At 34.9% G+C, this 19,317-nt stretch overlaps 1 protein-coding gene and 1 pseudogene across 1 annotated transcript in view; one reads left to right on the top strand and one right to left on the bottom strand.

The window, feature by feature from the left end:
• Nucleotides 1-19,317, top strand: part of ERCC8 (ERCC excision repair 8, CSA ubiquitin ligase complex subunit) — a 35,742-nt gene that overhangs the window by 7,479 nt on the left and 8,946 nt on the right. The window contains 9 exon segments of the mRNA XM_033111066.1: nt 452-575; nt 4,411-4,492; nt 5,685-5,702; nt 5,705-5,752; nt 6,969-7,035; nt 9,821-9,921; nt 10,959-11,083; nt 17,287-17,302; nt 17,305-17,483. Of these exon segments, the coding sequence (XP_032966957.1) occupies nt 452-575; nt 4,411-4,492; nt 5,685-5,702; nt 5,705-5,752; nt 6,969-7,035; nt 9,821-9,921; nt 10,959-11,083; nt 17,287-17,302; nt 17,305-17,483 (760 nt within the window).
• LOC117025388 (uncharacterized) lies at nt 6,312-6,434 on the bottom strand (annotated as a pseudogene).

The following is a 19,317-nucleotide window of genomic DNA, read 5'->3' as shown; positions in this document are numbered from 1 at the left end:
CCAGTTGCATTCTTTTATCATAGAGTAAGTTCCTTGATCAAAAGTAATACCGTTCAGGGTACCATGGAAGTATGTGAGGCATTCAGCAATTCTAAGAATGGCAGTGCTGATCAAATGATATTGGGAAGAGCAAATCCCAAACCAGATTAGGTATCTCTTCCAGAAGGAGAAATCCCTGCCCCTTCCATGAATAGGTCCAGTGTAGCTGTATGGTCCCTCCAGGCTACAGCATAGAAATAGGAAGTCTCTCAGTGTGTGAGCCTTAGTAGGAAGCGGAAGCCTGAAACCAGAAGTGCCTGAACATTCTGTCTCCCTGGGCAGCTAGGACACAGGCTTGTGATCTACATTTGGCCATTCATATCATCCTTCTTGCAACTGCTATTTGTTAATGTAGGATCAATTTCAAACTCACGTAAGTCAGTTATCTCTAATGTTGGTTGCTGTTTTGTAGAAACCATCCTGATGTTCACAAATACAGTGTGGAGACTGTCCAGTGGTATCCTCACGACACTGGCATGTTCACGTCAAGCTCATTTGATAAAACTCTGAAAGTATGGGATACAAATACATTACAAGTAGTATATTAAACCTTTCCAAATGGCTCTGTAGGATGAAGGAGAATTTAATCCTAAGCCTTTTCAGTATGATTATTTGTGAAGATACAATGTATGTTAGATGTGAAAGCAGTATAGTGGTTAAAGAGAGCCAGACTGCGTAAGTTCGTATCTTGTGTGCTGCTGACTAGCTGTATGACATTGGGCACGTGTCTGAACCCTCTGTTTTACTTTCCTCATCTGTAAATGTGGATAATGATTGTACCTTATCGGAATGGGTGTGAGGATTAAGAAGGTTGATATATGTAAAGAAAACTAGAATAGCACCTAGCCTATAGTAAGTGCTAATAAACCATTAGCTAGTATTATCTTTATTATTTGAAAATGACTATGGTCTAGTGGTTATTTGGAAGAAAATTAGGAAGAAAATTGGTTTTATCTCCTATTGAACCAAATATAAAAACTTAAAGGAAAAGAAAGTTATTAATATAGTTTAGTAAAGGTTGACAGTAGATAATAGTTTTTCCATCTGGTCAAATGTATATTTCTAGTGCTAATCTTTCCCGGAGCTCTAGTCCCATATTGTCTCTACCTGTTTACAGAACCTCGTACTTGAATGTGGGGTCATCTCAAACTTAACATGTAAACAAACTAACATGATCATTCCCTTACACCCATTTTGTCCTCCAATCTTAGTACTCTGTTCTATTTCCCTCACCATCACTGGATATCTAGACTACTACTAAAACCTCCTAACTAGTTTTCCTGCATTATTTTTCTTCCCACATTTTCTGTGGTAATTTCTACCCCAGAATTAACCTTATTATAAGCAGCTTCATCCTGTCTCTTACCTAGCCCCTTTAGTGACTCCCATTGTCTGTGAATTCAGCCTGGTATTCTAAGTTCTCCATCACTCCCTACTCCCTCAACCTTAGCTTCTACCTCTTTTCAACATAAATGATTTGCTGCCACTAATTGGTCTCCTTTTGCCTTCTGATCACATTTGATTGTATTGTATTCCCTGCCCTCAAGTCCCGTTCCCTAGGCAACTTTTCCTTCTCTTATTTGTCTTATAAGTTGAAGTTTGTACCCTATGACCAACATCTCCCCATTTCTCCCATCGCCCGCCCCCTGATAACCACCATTTTATTCTCTTTCTATGAAATTGTTTTTTGGTTTCAGATTCCACATATAAGAGAGATCAACTGGTATTTGTCTTTCTCTGTCTGACTTCACTTAGCATAGTTTCCTTCAGGGTCCCTCCATGTTGTCACAAATAGAAGGATTTCCTCTTTCTCATGACTGAATAATATTCCATTATACACACACACGCGCACAAAATACACACACACCCCACATCTCTATTCCTGGACACTTAGGTTGTTTCCATATCTTGGCTATTGTAAATAATACTGCAATGAACATGAGGTGCATGTATCTCTTCAAATTAGTGTTTTCCTTTTCTTTGGATGACTACCTAGAACTGGGATTGCTGAGTGATAAGGTAGTTCTATTTTAACTTTTTGAGGAACCTCCATTGTTTTCCATAGTGGCTGCACCAATTTACATTCCACCAGCAGTGCACAAGAGTTCTCTTTCCTCCACATCCTCTCCAAACACTTGTTATTTCTTGTCTTTTTGATGATAACCTATTATTTTCTAACATGTGAGGTGATATCTCATTGTAGTTTTGATTTGCATTTCCCTGTTGATGGTTGATGTACCTTTATATGTATCTGTTGGCCATTGGTGTATCTTCTTTGGGAAATGTCTACTTAGTTTCTCTGCCCATTTTTTAATTGGACTGTTTGGGGTTTTTTTTGCTATTGAGTTATATGAGTTCTTTGTATATTTTAGATATTAACCTCTTCTCAAATACATGGTTTGCAAATATTTCCTCCCATTCTGTAGATTGCCTTTTCATTTTGTTGATGGTTTCCTTTGCTGTTGAGAAGCTTTTTAGCTTGATATAGTCCCACTTGTTTATTTTTGCTTTTGGTTTCAGATCCAAAAAATCATCAAGGAGCTTACCCCTATGTTTACTTTTAGGAGTTTTATGCTTTTAGGTCTCACATTCAAGTCTTTAACCTGTTTTGAGTGGATATATTTGTATAAGATAATGGTTCAGTTTTATTCTTTCACATGTGGTAGTCCAGTATTCCCAACACCATTTATTGAAGAGACTATATTCCTCATTGTATTCTTGTCTCCTTTGTTGTAAATTAATTGACCATGTATGCCTGGGTTTATTTCTGGGCTCTCTATTCTTTGATCTGTGTGTCTGCTTCTATGCCAGTACCACACTGTTTTGATTACTACAGCTTTGTAATATGGTTTGAATCAAGAAGTGTGATGCCTCCAGCTTTGTTTTTTCCCCCTCAAGATTGTTTTAGATATTCGAGATCTTTTGTGGTTCCATACAAATTTTAGGGTTATTGTTTTCCATTTCTGTGAAAAGTAGGAGGAATTTGGGTGAAAAGGTTTTTTTTCTTGTTTTGTTTGTCTGGGGAGGAGTTTGCTGTTAAGATGAAAGAGACTTGAACATTTTTAGTGCTGTTGGGAATGAGTCAGTGGGGAGAAAGAGGTTATAGATAACAGGAAGATAGAGGAGATAATGCGTGGGGTGAGGGGGTTAACTTTAAATATGAGGAAGGATCATTTTTCCATAATAACAGGAGTGAAGAAGGAGAACAGTAAGTGGAAGCAATGTGTTGTGTGTTTGTTAAAAAGACATTAAAGGAATTCTCATTGATTGGTTCCTATTTTCTCTTTGGAATAAATGATCAGATCACCTGTTGTGACCAAGTGGAGATGTTTATGGAGAGCGGAAGTTTGAAATAGCTACGGATATTGCAGAGAATACTGGTGAGATATTGTAGGACTGGCAGTCAGTTCTGAAAGGCCTGTTGAGATGAATGATCTTTTATAGTGATACCAGCCTTCCCTATTATAAAACTTCACCTTTGTAAAGCAGAGCTCAGCTAACTATAACCAACAGGCCAAGTCTGGACTCTGAGCCAAGTGTGGATTATGGTCTCTTTTTGTAAACAAAGTGTTATTGGAACATAGGCATGTTCATTTATTTTCTATGGCTGTTTTGAAGCACCAGTAGCAGAAATGAGTAGTTGGTCCTCAAGCTTAAGATATTTATAATCTGATCTTTACTTCAAATGTTTGCTGACGTCTGGTGTAGATCAACCTGAATATAGGTGTACAGAAGGCAGACATTTGGAGTCATCCAGAATATAAGGCCTTGACAAGTGCAAGGATAAGGACAAAAGAGTTGAAGATGTTGGTATTTGAAATATCGTACCTTGGAATCCAAGCTCAAGAAGGAAAAGAAGGGAAGACAGAAGGAAATGATAGGAGTTCTGAGCTTTATTTGGGTATCTTGGAAGTGTTTGGGGGAAAAAAAGTTGAAAAGGAGAGATAATTGTGGTCATATATAACTGAAATGTATGCTTTTAAAGGAGGAGCAATTTAGGTGGTGAGAGTGTCCTGGGTGTGGGAGCTGAGGTTGTGTGGAACTGAGAGGCAGAAGCTGGCGAGGTCACCTGCGTAGGTGCTGAAGTCCCCGGAATGGAGGAGAGAGGAAGGTGGTGAACCAGGGGTTGTCTTTACTTAATCTCTGGGGTCTATTAGAGAAAACTGCTTTTTCTCATAAAAGGGATTAAAATGTTATAAATAACAGGATTTAAAATTATCAGTTTTTTGAGGGTATTAACATTCCTATGTTTAAGTCAAATAAGTTGCTAACAGCCAATTTAAAAATTGCTAACATACGTCAATAGAAAGTGTGTTGCTTTTGTGACTATAATTAGAACTTACACTTTTAAAATGTCTTTTTAATTATCAGGCTGCAGATGTATTTAATTTTGAAGAAACAGTTTATAGTCATCATATGTCTCCAGTCGCCACCAAGCACTGTTTGGTAGCAGGTTTGTACATGCATTCTTTTGTTTTTTAACATGTTGAAAACTTTCCCCCTATTAAGATCTACTTAGTTTTGATATAGACATTTTAACCCAGATGAGATCACAATTCTTTATTTAAAAAAAAAAAGTCTTGAGTATATGCTACTATTTATATTCAGTCTAACAGATTTGGGACAGTTAGGCACTGTGGTAGTGACTAGGATTCAGAGATTAATTAAGAAAGTACATTTCTGTTCCCAAGAGTTACTTTTTAAAACCACCGAAGTTTCAAAGATTTTTACATGAATAAAATTTGGCAACTTTTTCAATTTGACGCAATAAAACAAGGAAATTATTTATTTTTCTCTAAAATTGTGTGTGATTCAAATTAAACATCCATTTTTATGAAAGCACCTGTAATAAGAGTTTCATGTATATGGAAGAAAAAATGATTTTCCGATATCAAGTCCCTGTGATTCATTATTTCTGTGGCACTGCTTGAATCTTCTCACCTACGAACATAGGTCTTCTACTCAGCTGCAAAGAAGAGCTGGGCGCTAAATTGTCTTTGAGGTCCACTGAGTCTGTGTCCAGAGTTACTGTGAATCTATTACTAGTGATTGGAAGTGTTTCATTATCATGGAAAAACTCAGCTATTAAAATTTAATGTATAAAATAGCATATAATTGTACACACACATTGTACCAATACAAATTTCCTGTGTTTAATGTTGCACTTTATGTAGTACCTAACATATTGGGGGAGCCTGGGTGAAGGGTATACAGGGCCTCTTTGCACTACATTTGCAACCTCCTGTGAATAAATATAATTATTTCTAGATTTAAAAAAATAATGCAGTAATAGAGTTGTCTTGGTACTAAAGCATAACTACTATTAAAATAATTTTTCTAATTATAAACAAAAACTATTTGAAGTGTGTTTTTAGCATACATTTTTATATTTCTGCATGGATACAATGAAAATGTCATAATTCATAGTACCGTGTTTCTCCGAAAATACCGGGTTTTATATTAATTTTTGCTCCAAAAGATGCATGAGGGCTTATGTTCAGGGGATGTCATCCTGAAAAATCATGCTAGGGCTTCTTTTCCAGATAGGTCTTATTTTTTGGGGAACACGGTAGTAGTGTCTTATTTCCTTTTGATGATGATTTACAATAAAATTATCTTAAACCATTTTTGTTTTTGTTTTCCAGTTGGTACTAGAGGGCCCAAGTACAACTTTGTGACTTAAAGTCTGGATCCTGTTCCCACATTCTACAGGGTATTTTTTTATTTGTAACAACTACTTTGAGTAAACCATTCAATAAAAAGAAACATTACTAACAGTGTATTCTTTGTAAGTGACATGACTGATGTATTTTGTGCTAGTTGTTAAAAGTCAACAGGGAAATAAAGATCCTTCTGTGCATTATTCTTATAAAACAACTATTGAGGAGACATTCCTATGAACAATAGTCATAGAGGAACCTCAAAGTATATGGAAGGTCTAACTAGAAACCTTCTGTTATTTCTACATGTTAAAAAATAAACTGCTTATGAAACTTACATGAACACATTTGTCTTATGAGCATTGTTTAATATTGTTCTGATGGAGTAATCATTCTTAATATTTAGGTCCTTTTATTCTCAGTAAAAATATTTTAGAAAAAGATACTGAAATAATACTTGGTAAAAGTTTATTAATTTAAATTAGTTTTGTTATTTTTTAAATCAATATTAAACCATCTAATCCTAAACAATGAAAAGATGAGGTATAATTCAGAAATATACATTCTTATACATATATTAAACATAATAAATATATGAGGAAAACTTGGTAAAATGGATAGCATTTGCTTTACATTATCATTAATTTCTATTAATATAATCTAAGTAGATGAAAATAACTGATTTGAATAGTTCGGTTACTACACTTGATCTTAGCCAAAAGGCCGAGAAGCGATTGAATAGTTCGGTTAGATAAAAGTGAATTAAAATGCTGAAATCACTTATCGTTGAACTTATCACCTGTGCTTTCTAGAAAAATTTTTATACATATACTGTTTTATAGTGAATTAAAATAATTTTTCTATTATAACTCTGAAAAGTTAGAGAACATTTTTATTATTTAGAATGTTTTCTTGTATAGTTTATGCAGTGGTTTTGTAGAAATAAATAAGTGAGCTTAAGTTATATCACTTACTCATGGATTGACTTAGTAGGCCAACAGCTATTTTAAAAAGAAAGACTCACTTACTCTGCTTGTTCTTTCCAAAGCAAAACTGGGCCTCCTTTGATAAAATGCCCACGTGCAAGAAATGCCCAAAGACTTCACATTGATATTTCAACATAGATTATTGTAAAAGTGAAAAAATGATGATCATATAAATTTAGTTTTAATATTTAGTCTTCACTTCAGAATCAGACAAAATGAATTTCACTGTATCTTTTGATTTTTCAAATATTTTACAAGATGTTTCATATAGTTGTATTTGCAGGTCACAGACAAGAAATATTGGCAGTTTCCTGGTCACCGCGTTCTGAATATGTCTTGGCAACTGCAAGGTAAAAATGTTAATTGTTTGGTTTTGAAGTTAGTAATGATGAGTATTTGAAAAGATTATATTTATGTAAGATGCATATTTAGTTATTAGGCCCTTCAAAATAAAATAATTGGGTTGCAGATTTTAATTCATATAACCAAAAGATGTCCTCCTTTGCATCATAGTTGTAATCCTGACTATCCATCTGGAAGCTGCTCACCTTTTAAAACAGAATGAGAGAATCTGCAATCTAGTACTGCAAGTCTCGTACTGCCATTAAAACAGTAAAACAACTGTGTTTGTGTCATTTTTGCATACAAAAGTATAAGCAGTCTGTTAATATAAAAGAGTGGCATTTTTATTCATTTTCTTTAATCCAGAATTATTTTGAATCTCATTTAACACATCCATCCATTCGTTGATTCGGTTTACTAACATTTAATGGCTGCCTCCCATGTGCCAAGCATCGTGCTGGGGATAGGCGTAATATGGAAAAAAGAGCAAGGGCACTTAACTCTGAGAACCAAGGGGTTGGGGGGCTTTGTGTATGGGAGGGAAGAGTTTTGCACATTTACATGCTGAGGAGAAAGCACCGATAGGGAAAAGTTGGTGAAGATAAGAAATGCAAGGAATAGGTAGTATATCAGGACTTTAAACAGATTGGATAGGATAGTATCAAGGGCCCAGGTAGAAGGGGAACACTTGATTTGACACAGGAACGACATCATGAGGCTAACGGAAGGAAGAAAAGGTAGACATGAATGCGGTTAAATTTGTGGCTTTTCAGGGAAGCTCAAGAAATGCAAACCTAATGTCGTCTGTTGTTTTTCAGTGGAGTAGAACTTCATGTCATCTATTGAAAATACTGGAATAGGAAAGCAATTTTGAGGGAAAGTAGTAAAGATTTAGAGTAACCGTTTAAGGAATGGGCTTGGGAGGTGGTTAGGGGCACACAGGAATGCTGGGCAGTGTTTTGTGCTAAGTTAAAGGTGTAGACCACAACTGTACAAAGCCACAGAAATCAAAACATTAGATGCCACAGACTTAACATTGTCTGAAATTGTTCAAGTCATGGTATAAGGAAGGAAATAAATCGCAGTCTTATAGGCTTAGAGGAGGCATCAAGGAAGGACCTAATGAAATAGAAGTACGATGTGTCAGAGTAAGAAAATTAAAAACTGAAGGGATAGGAAGTAGTCAGAGATTTTGATACAGTCATTTTAACAAAACTTTTTGCAGAAGAATTATTACAAAAGGTCTTCAGATTAGTTTTATAAAGCTATGTGTCAACTTTTGTAAAACTGCCAGCTCTCTGTTTCTGTCCCAGTTTAGTCCTCAAAGAAGCTTTTGTTAATAGTTTGCTGAATGTGACATTGAAATGTACAATTTCTGAAGTTCTGTAGAACAAGGACTAGAACAGGGGTGTCCAAACTTTTTTCAATGGTTTTCACCAAGGGCCACATGCAGTAAAATACACAAACAGCCGGGCCACTCACTCGAGGTGAAATACGTATTGCCTCACCTGGTTTATTTAAACTAAAGATATTTTTGGAATTGCTGCAGGCCAATTAACAATGGATCATGGGCCGCAGTTTCGGACACCCCTGTTTAGAATGTAGCCGTAAGAAAGCTTGCTAAAGAGGTGTGACGGTGAGGAACCAAGTACTGGTTGTGGGTCCTGCTAGTGTAAATTTATAAGGTTTCTGCCTAACTGGGTTTTCCTCAGATCAGAGGGAAGCTAAGAAGGCTCTCAGTTCTTAGAGTACCCCAGAATTGGATCAGTAACCAGAATGGGCCTACTAATCAGTTTTAGGAGTCAGATATGTCTAAGGCTAATGTGTTTTAGAAGAAATTTAAATCCTCAGACTCACCCATTGCAGACGTTTTCCCCAGCTGGAAAGAAGAAAACCAACTTGAGAATGAGAAATGCTAGTTTTTTGCTAACTATTCTAATTGGCTAGGTTTGATGGTGATCTGTGAAATGAATCAAGGTAATAGGAGGAGATAAACCCTGAATATATTTTTAAAAGGTTTATAAATGAGAAAAGGCTTTATGAAATGCAATGCAATGCTTCTTCTAGTTAAAATGGCCTGGATAACCCAATGGGTTAGATATTGTTGAGGTCTTTGTGAGGATGTGATAGCATCTGTGGAACTGATTTATATTTTCTTTAGGAGTAGTTTAGAAACTGCAATGAATGTGTGATCATGGTTCGGCCTTTCTTTTATTTCCTTGAATAAAATGAGGATAAGGTCTAATTTCTAGGAGACATGTAGTTTTTTGTGTATCTGGCAATGACTGATTTTGAGTACAGGAAACCAAATAAAAATATATTGTCCTTATTATTCAACCTTGTTCTCAATTTTATGTCATACAAAAAGGGTAAAAAAACCACCACCAAATTCATGCCAAATGGATTCTTAAGCAAAATGAAATTAGTTAACTGCTTGATTGTCTAGAAAACATTTGAATAGCAAATAATAGTAAGGATGTATTAATAGTAACAAACTTGCTTAAAGAACAAGCTCTAAGCCTATCTAGTCCTTGAGGAGAAAAATGCTCGCAAGTCATTAAAAACAACATAAAAAGAAGCAGAATTCTGTCATTGATTTAAGAAAATTACTTTTTTTTCCTGTTTTTTACTTCTTTGTTCTACTATAGACTATTTGCTGAAAAGGCAAAAGTACAACAACTTAAATGTACAAATATACTGAGACCTCTTTGTGTCATAGTATCGGACAAGCGGGCGAGGTGTGCAGTCACTATCCTCGTTATATATGACAATGTAACATTTATTTCTTCTCAGTGCTGACAGTAGAGTAAAATTATGGGATGTGAGGAGAGCATCGGGATGTTTGATTACTCTTGATCAGCATAATGGGACAAAATCACAAGCTGTTGAATCAGGTAATAAAGAATGCATTAATATACAAATATAACAATGATGGTATTTTTTATATTGAAAATTTTGAATGGAATCAAATAATATAAATATGACAAATTACCAACTTTGTGATTTTTTTAAAAAAGGGTATTCAGAATAAATCAATTATTAAATTTAAATAAACTAAATTATGGTTGTCTTTCTTCAGGATACAAATAAGTATGGCATTCCATCTGTTCCTGAATTTTCAAGTGTAGAAACTTCTCTGGAACTTGTTACCTTTTTTTTCTTCCAGTGATGTCAGCTAGTACAAATTCATTGCCATTTAGGAAGTTACAATAAATTAAAGGAATAGTATTAACATTTCGTGGCCATTGTGTCAGAATAAAATTTGTAAGTTGTGTTGAATGTGAGTCAGCTGCAATACAGGTGATAAAGTACCTCAATTGCATTTTATAATAGACTTTAATTTCTGTGTAGTTTAAAATTCTTATTCAAATTAATTCTGGACCAGAAATATATATTAGGATGAACTATACGAAATCTATGTTTTCTTTTAATATTCTTTTTACTTAATCGGGTTGTGAGAATTATGCTTTCTCAAATTTGTTTATTTTGAAAGTAATAATAAATTTTGAGACTAGAAAAGTTGTCCTTCCCCGTTAAAGTTTCTTTAATGGGAAATATTAATATTAATGATTTTTAATAATCCATGGAATGACTTTAGATTGAAAATAGTATATGAGATGTTTGAAAGGTATTTAATGCAAAATTTTAATGTTAAACTGTGCATTTAACTGAATTGATAGCACAGCTTACTCTCTGATGAAAAATGTATTTGGCAGGATTTTTTTCCCTGTGGTTTTTCAGTTTCCCCCTATTTTTATGGTTCTAATATATATAGCTTATGTTCAAATAATCCAAAGGGATGATTAATTTTAAATCAATTTATATATAAATAATTCAGATGTCCTTTAATATGTTTAAATAACCAGATCACCAAGCATTAATGTATGCTGATTACAAGAACAGGTAAACTGAATTTCATTTTTTATTGCAGCTAATACTGCTCACAATGGGAAAGTTAATGGCTTGTGTTTTACAAGTGATGGGCTTCACCTCCTCACCATTGGTACAGATAATCGGATGAGGCTCTGGAATAGTTCCAGTGGAGAAAACACACTAGTAAGAGATTGTAAATACCTCCAACCTTTTGGATATAAGTTAAAGAAATAGATCTATGTCATACATTTGATGTTTTTTTTGGAGTTTTAACTCTCTTTCTTGCCTCTGAACCACAGCTTTTTATAACATTTTCCCATTGTGTGAACTAGTGCTTTTCAATTCAGGACGACCCCCCCCACCACCACATTCTCCCCACTTAGCACAGAATCATTGCTCTACTGAGCCATTGTGCATGATGGGAGTACAGCATATCTCTCAGGTATACTGGACAAGAGTAAAAGATGGAGAACTGATATAAATTAAAGTTATAAAGTTAAAAGGTCAAATTTCATACTACATACGACTTATAAACAAAATCCAAAATTAATGTTATAGTACCAGAACATATAGTACTTTAAAAAAAAAAAGAATTTTGTTTCTAGTACACCTACCAGTCCAACCATTGGTTGGAGGCCAGAATTCCTAGTGGCTTTGGGTCTTCAAGAAGTAGGGGAGGAAGAGGGTTCATTGAACACTCTTTATTGATTTGCCCAAAATGAACTAAACAGGGCTACTGAACACCTCTACAAAAGCAGTTTGGGTGGACAGTGGGGGTGAAACTAGCGATTCACATTCATAAATATTTTTGCAACTCAATTATTGAGCATTAAGATTGGGATAAGAGGTACATAGGTACATACGGGAGGTTAGGCAGTTAAGTTCATGAATGTAGACAATACCCGAATTAAATGAGGTGATATTTTTAAAATGAGGTAACATTGAGCGTACATAGCTATCTACAAAGAGCTACATAACACTTCCGTGAACATATAGTACTTTAATAATGGAAGCAGTGTGTTTTTAAAGGTGCTAGATTCTTATGTGGTAATTGATTTCTAGTCTTTTTTAAAATATATGTTACGGTCCTTAACCAGGTATGCCTATGTTTAGTAACTTTCAGAATAAACTACCAAAAGTTTATAATAATGGCTAATATTTATCGAGAGCTTATAAGCTAGGTACTATGCTAATAAAAATTAACATTTAATATATGTGCTAGTGCATATGTGGTCTTATTTAATCATCACAACACTATGAAGGTAATTACCATTATAATACCCATTTTGCACATGTGGACAATGATACATAAAATAATTAGGTAACTTGCCTGAGTTTACACAGCTAGAAAGCAAGAGTTTGACTCTAGATTCCACTCTTACCATGATGCTGATTCTACCCAGACCTCTTAAAGCATTTACTTAATAACTTGTAGGTATTTAATATTAATTGTATTTCTTTCTTTAATCATCCTTTCTAGCTCTTTCAGGTACTCTAGGTATCACTTTCATTTTTAAATACTAATTTATTATAAAGTCAAAATTGTTTATACTAGATTACTTTAATCTTCCATATTCTTTATAAAATGCTTCTCCACGTCTCAGGCTAGAAAATCAGGCACTGTGAATTTTAATTTAGAATCTTACGTTTATTATATTATCCCATGCCCTAATTAGGTCACACCTTCCTTTCTCATTTTATTTATCTGTTTGATAAACATTTATAGAGTATTTCCCAATTGCCAGGCAGTACGATGCAGCGGTAGAAAAAACATAGAAAAGTCCTATTCTCATAGAGCTTACATTCCATGTAGAGGAAGGAAGAAGCTACACAGACCCTGAGGTGGGAGCGTGCTAGAAGTACCCGAGGAACATCTTAGACAGTCTTGTGTTGGAATAGAATAAGCAGGAGGGGAGTGATAGAGGAAGAACAGAAGGAAGAGGACACGGGAGTATATAGGCTCATAGGCTTTTATAAGGGCTTAGGCTTTTTCTCGGGGTGAGATGGAAAGCCACTCAAGGCTCTTGAGTGGAGAAGTTGACAGAGTCACTTTGGAAAAGTAAACTGGCATGTGCTTCAAAAGTGAATGATAAATATAAGTGGTATTGAGTATGTACATAAATTTATAGTGTGATTTAATTCTATTTTTCTCCTTGAAGGTGATACTCATACCCTATGGACTTGCGCTAGTAAGTCCATATCTGGAATGCTGTGTGTAAGATGGATAATAGCATTTTTAAATGAACTTGATCAAAGTACGGTAGAAGTCATTCATACAAAGATGCCCAGAAACTCACCTACAAAGAACACTTAAAGGAATTTGGGACACTGATCCCAGTCAAAGTAACTCTCGGGAAACACACTATCTTCAAATATTTAAGGGCCTATCAGAGTAAGAAACAAATTCTAGTCCTGCTGTTTAGTAATTTGGGGACATTAGGCAATTTATTTATAGTGACATCATGAGGGAACTACAGTTAGAATTTCAGTATCTCCATCACGTAAATCAGGATTGTTATGTACCTAAACAGTAACTGTAAGGGTAAAATGGAAATATGTAAATAGCAGTACTGTACCTGCTAAATAATAGACATATCATAAATGATATTGTATGGTGTTGCCTTATTAGTAGTACCCTTATTAGTTTAAAAAGATGTATGAGTACCACGCTTCTAATATAATTATTTATGAATTATATAGAAATGCTATTGTGAGTCTGTATAGTTTACCAAAGCTTAATTCTTAATTTTACATAAAAATGAAATAGAAATTCTTATATTTTTTCTCACACCCTAATAGATCATCTTGCAGACTTCCCTGAAGCATGGGAACTGCACTTTGAAGACCATTGCCTTGTAGTACAGAACAATTATCGGCAGGGAAAATTCACAGAGCGGTAGCTTTTGATACAACAAAAGAAAAAAGAATTTCAAAAGTCACCATTCTAGTGCATACTGTTTAGGTTGCTGGCATTATCGTTCACTAGTCACCAGTGTCCAGAAGCTGGGAGTCTATTCTTTATTCTTCCCTGTCTCTTGTCCCAGCTGTTAATCAGTTACAAGTCTTGTTAATTCTTGATTTTTTTCATATCTCTCTTCCCTTCCTTCCTCACTCTGGGCCTTTATGATCTCTATTTAATTAAATTAATCTAATATCCTTCTAACCTTTCCCAAATTCATCTCCAGTGGAAGTTTTTCAGTGGTTCCTCAGTACACTCAGGTTATTAAAACTGAATGTCTTTGCTCCTGTGCACAAGGTCTTTTTTATAAGCTGTACCTTCTAACTTGCCTGCTTTTTGTCTTGCCAGTTTCCCATTTTTTTCCGTCCTTAGCCATACTGAACTACTTAGAGTTCTTTAAATATGCCATGCTCTCTCGCCCTTCCATTCTGCTGCATAGACTGCTGCCTTTGTTTTAGGACACCGTTCTTCTCCTTCCTGGCCTAGCTCCTCAGCTTTCAAGACTCATCTCAGGCACAATCTCTCTTTAGCTCCTCTAGTCTGGCTTAGGTGCTTCCAAGTACACAGTGCTTGCTTGTGTTACAGTTTGCTGGATGATCACTTCATGGAATGAAAGAAAATTAATTTACAACAATGTGCACAGTTCTTTTTGATTAGTGTAATCTAGATTCAGTTTCTTATTCTGTCATTTACTAGCCAAGAGACCTTAATTGAAATACTTAAACTTTCTGTTTTCTTTTTGTATAATGATGCTACATATCTCATAGTATTGTTTTAGTATTATGTGAAATAATGCATGTAAAATATTTAGCGTATTTCTTATACTTACAGCAAATGTTGACATTTCGGTAAATGTTACCTGTCATTCTTACTTTTATGCTGATCGTTATTTGACAATAAAATGAGCCATCTTGTGATGGAATCTCTCTGCATCACTGACGGGGTTCACACAGTGACCTGATGAATTCTTTTTATTTCCTGGGACAATAAAAAGAATTCATAAGATGGGGAATTGGGTTTGCCATCATCATATCCCAAGTCTATGAAATCTTTCTCCCATCAAAAATCTTTTCAAAGCCTGCACATAACGACCTTTAAGACATCACAGCCAAAAGTAGCCTGTTTCCCTCTATAGTAATTTCATAATAATACAGGTCATGCCATTTATCACACACTGCTTTTATGGTAAGTCATAAAATGGGGACTTTAGATAATCATCTAGCAGTGTATGACACATAGTAAGCACTTAGTAAATGACAGTAAATGATAGATCCCTCTTTCCTTAATCTGTTATTAGAACTTCATTCCATAGGAATTGAACAAATATTGATAGTTTTGAGCCCACAGGTGATTTGGTCACAGCAGTGATTTACAAAGATTAGTAGGAGAATAGATTGCAAAATGGATTGGAGGAAGAATGCCTAAGAACAAAAATAAAGGGTAGTGAGCGGATTCAATATTCATACCTAATTCAACACTTTCCAGTTCACATTTTGTAGAACATCGGTTTTGTAGCGAGGTGCTCTGATAAATGTGAATAAGATCACCGTAGCCTAGCATTCATAATTTTTCAAGGAGGAGGAACAGAGAATTGCTAGTTGAAAAGATTTGTGGTTTTCCTCCATTCCCCCGCCCATGTCGTTCTACAAATTGTTGCACATTGTAAGATCAAAAGACGCAATGGGGATGAATATTACACTTTTAAGTATATATAGGAATTAATAATTTAGAGACTTACTGAATACCTTTATGTCGTAAGTCCTCTCATACGCATTATTTCATTTGATTTTTCACAATAACTCTGGTAAATGATGTTATTTCCCTTAACAGATTAGAAGAATAAAACTCAGAAGTTATGTAATTTATTACTCATAGTGGCAAAAGGAAAGTGAGTGGGGAATGGAGTGGGCTTCCAAAACCAAGTCTGCTGACTATAAGCTTGATGTTTTACTGTTGCACTCTACCACTGGTGCAGTGGGATGGCTGAATGCATGTGATCGTTTCTGTCACATGTTACTTAAAGGGTGGTAAGCCAAGTGTAGTATGCACAGATTATCAGCATATATTCATTTTGGCCTCAAATATTTATACACACACACACATACTCCCACCCACCCTTTAGGAAAAGGCAAATCACTGTCTGTTCAAACTCTAGTATTAGCCATAATGAAGGGAGATTTTGGTGATGTGCATGCTCATATTTCCCAAATGATTAGCTACTGGTTTTTCACCTGCCCTAAGCTGTCTAACTAAATTATCACCAGGAAGGAAAACTTGACGGTCCAATTTCTTAGTCCAAAGTTTCTCAGACTTTGATGATTCTACAGATCACCTAGGAACCTTGTTGAAATGAAGATTCTAGTTCGGTGGGATTGGGAGAGGGCCTGGAACTCTGCATTCTAACTGCTCATGTGATGTTGATATTGTTACGCGTATCCCTTTGCATACAGGTGGGGAATTTTTATTTTTTTTCCCCATGCACAATTATATAAAGCTGTAATTATAGTATGCACAATATTTGTGTTCTGCGCTTTTTTATACTGAGCTTTCATCTCTATTTTGTACGTAATTTTTATAATTATCATTTTTAATTGCTATATAAACTATACAGTTAACATTATAACATTATTAGGAATTTACATCTATTTTCAGTTATTTTGCCATTTTCTAGTTAATGCTGCATTGAATTCCTTTGGGCATTTGGTTTTTTTTTTTTTTTTTTTGGGGGGGGCATATAGCTTTTTGCTGTTTAATTCTTTCTCTAAGATAAATTCCCAGGAGTAGTTACTAGGTCAAGGACCAAGACGATCTTTTGTTGTTTAATGGATAAAAGAGTTCAGTTTTACAAAGATGAAAAGAGTTCTGGAGATGTGAATGAACTGAATGTCACTGAACTGTACACTTAAATATGATCGAGATGGCAAATTTTGTTACGAGTATTTACCACAATTGAAAATTAAAAAAAAAACAAGGTGATCCGCCCTCCAACCCCTGCCCCCCCAAAAAAGAATATTTTTGTATTTAGTTGCATAATAAACCATTTGCTTTTTAGAAGGAATGACCAAATTACAGTGCCCCAACACATTTACCTCACTTGTACCAATATTGAGTGTCTTATGGTTTCTTAACACCTTTGCTAAATGATTGAAAATGATTCTTCAAGATTGCCTTAATTTGCGTTTTTATTTATATCAAGGTTGAAATGTGAACATTTGCTTTTTGTAGGGTTTTTACTATTTGTGTTTCCCTTGTCTATGAAATTTACATTTATGTCATTATTTCTTATTTATATTAGGACATTGGCCATTTTCTTTAGATTTATAAGTTTATAGTATATTCTAGTGCTTTAAGTAATATTTCTTGTAATCTTATTGTCTTTTAGATCAGATTTAAGAAGTTAGTAACTTTGTGATTTTACATCCTACAGGTGAATTATGGAAAAGTTTTAATGACAGTAGAAAAGGATTGAAATTCACTGTCTCCTGTGGCTGCAGTTCAGAATTTGTTTTTGTACCATATGGTAGCACCATTGCTGTTTATACAATTTACTCAGGAGAACAGATAACTATGCTTAAGGGACATTATAAAAGTGTTGACTGCTGCATATTTCAGTCTAATTTCCAGGTAAGAATGGTACTTAAGGGAATTTAAAATGTTCAGATAGTTAGCTCCCAGACTAGTTGTATATGAGTAAATTGCAATTTCATTCTGAGGAATTACACTTTTAACCCACATTTGAGCTAAGGTTTATTTAAGAGAGAATAATACAGGATATATTTTTAGATGGTATAGGATATATACCTAAATTAGTATAATACTGTACAACTTAAGTGGGATAAATTCTGTCTTTTGCATATGAGCTCCATTTACTTGGCTGTTGAAAATCTCTGGCAATTAAATAATTTCTTGCAAACAATCTTTTTGCAAAAAAATAGAATATATGAGTCTGATCTTAAAATATAGTTTGTATATCTTGGTATATGGATGTGTGAGTCTGTCTAAAATTTTATTTCTTCCTCATTTTCTACTCTTGGCTAGTAAATTTGCTTCTGAGTTGACACAACTTACATCATTTCTTAAATACCATGCCTATGATTGTTAACGTCCTGACCTTCCTTTTCATCTCACAATGAGCAGATTGTTTTTTTCAGAGAACATTTGCACGAATTACTTCATGTGCTCCTTTAAATGAGTCTTTAATAAATACCAAAATACCAAAGACTGTTGGTATTTTCCTTGTTTTATGGGTAAGGGAAATGAGGTTCATGAAAGTTAAATACTGATAGAAGGAAAATTACTGATCATGCGAGCTAGGATGGACTTTTAAGTACCACTCTGTGAAGCTCTTACTCATTCCTTAACACTAATTACTTAATTGTGCCTGACACTGTGCTGTAAGATGTTCGGGGCTGATTTTTCAGCCAGCACACATCAGTACGGCAGTATCTATTATTAAAACATTCAAATACACATCCTACTGTTTATTAAATCGCTGTTGCACCACGCCCCTAAGTGACCTCTGGCTTCATCCCCTTCCCTGGGGCTTCCTACACTTCACCCCAACCCAACAACTGAAAGGGACCTGCAGGACCTTGCTCCTACTTGTGGCCAATATTTCTTCTGATTGGTCAGTGTCCTGTGTACCACTTGTTAAATATTTTTAGTGTGCTTCTGGAAAAGGAACCTAAAGCCACCAGACAGGTGCCATGACTTGCCTCAGACCTGCAAGTAGTTACTGACAGAGAATGATTATCCATTCAAAGAAATTCTTAGAATATTGTACCCTCTTTACTGCCGGGAGTCACTTAGAGACCCAGCCAAGATTTTAGTTTAGGTATCTGACTATAAATTGTTGCTTTTTCCGTAAATCAGAGCTCCCTAAAAGTTGTGCCTACAGCTTAAAGTGTCAAAATATTGATTTCCCCTCAGTCTCTGGAATAGTTGGGACCAGCCTGGGACAGCCAGAAACCTGGAGCCAGTTGCCTCCTGACAAATACCATTTCTACATGTACTCAGAAAGATTTGAATCACTGCACTACATCAGAAAGCCTCCAACTCTTATCCCATTCCATCTATTATGATTTTGAAAAGGAAAATAATAATAAATCTCAAAGTAAAAGAGAGTGGTACTTTTCCAACCATTTAGTAGCATAACCCTTTTCTCTATTAAATATTACACAAAACTTACTTTTTGAAAACAAAACTGATACTTATGGTAATTCTATCATAAATATAAAATCTGACAAGATGTACCCAATGTCAAAATAAATGATGATAATGGATTGTAACCGACTAACTAAAATAAAGATCCACAAATCCATTCTGGTATAAGTAAGTAAACTAATAAATTTAAAGTCTGATGAGGAATATGATATTTATATATGTCAAAGTACCACACTATAAAATATTAATTAAAAAGGTAGAACGTAATTTTACTTCGAAAGAGCCTGGCATACAT

This window comes from Rhinolophus ferrumequinum, chromosome 7, assembly GCF_004115265.2.
Source record: "Rhinolophus ferrumequinum isolate MPI-CBG mRhiFer1 chromosome 7, mRhiFer1_v1.p, whole genome shotgun sequence".
Classification (NCBI taxonomy): Eukaryota; Metazoa; Chordata; class Mammalia; order Chiroptera; family Rhinolophidae; genus Rhinolophus; species Rhinolophus ferrumequinum.
This window is presented reverse-complemented; position numbering and strand designations above follow the sequence as displayed.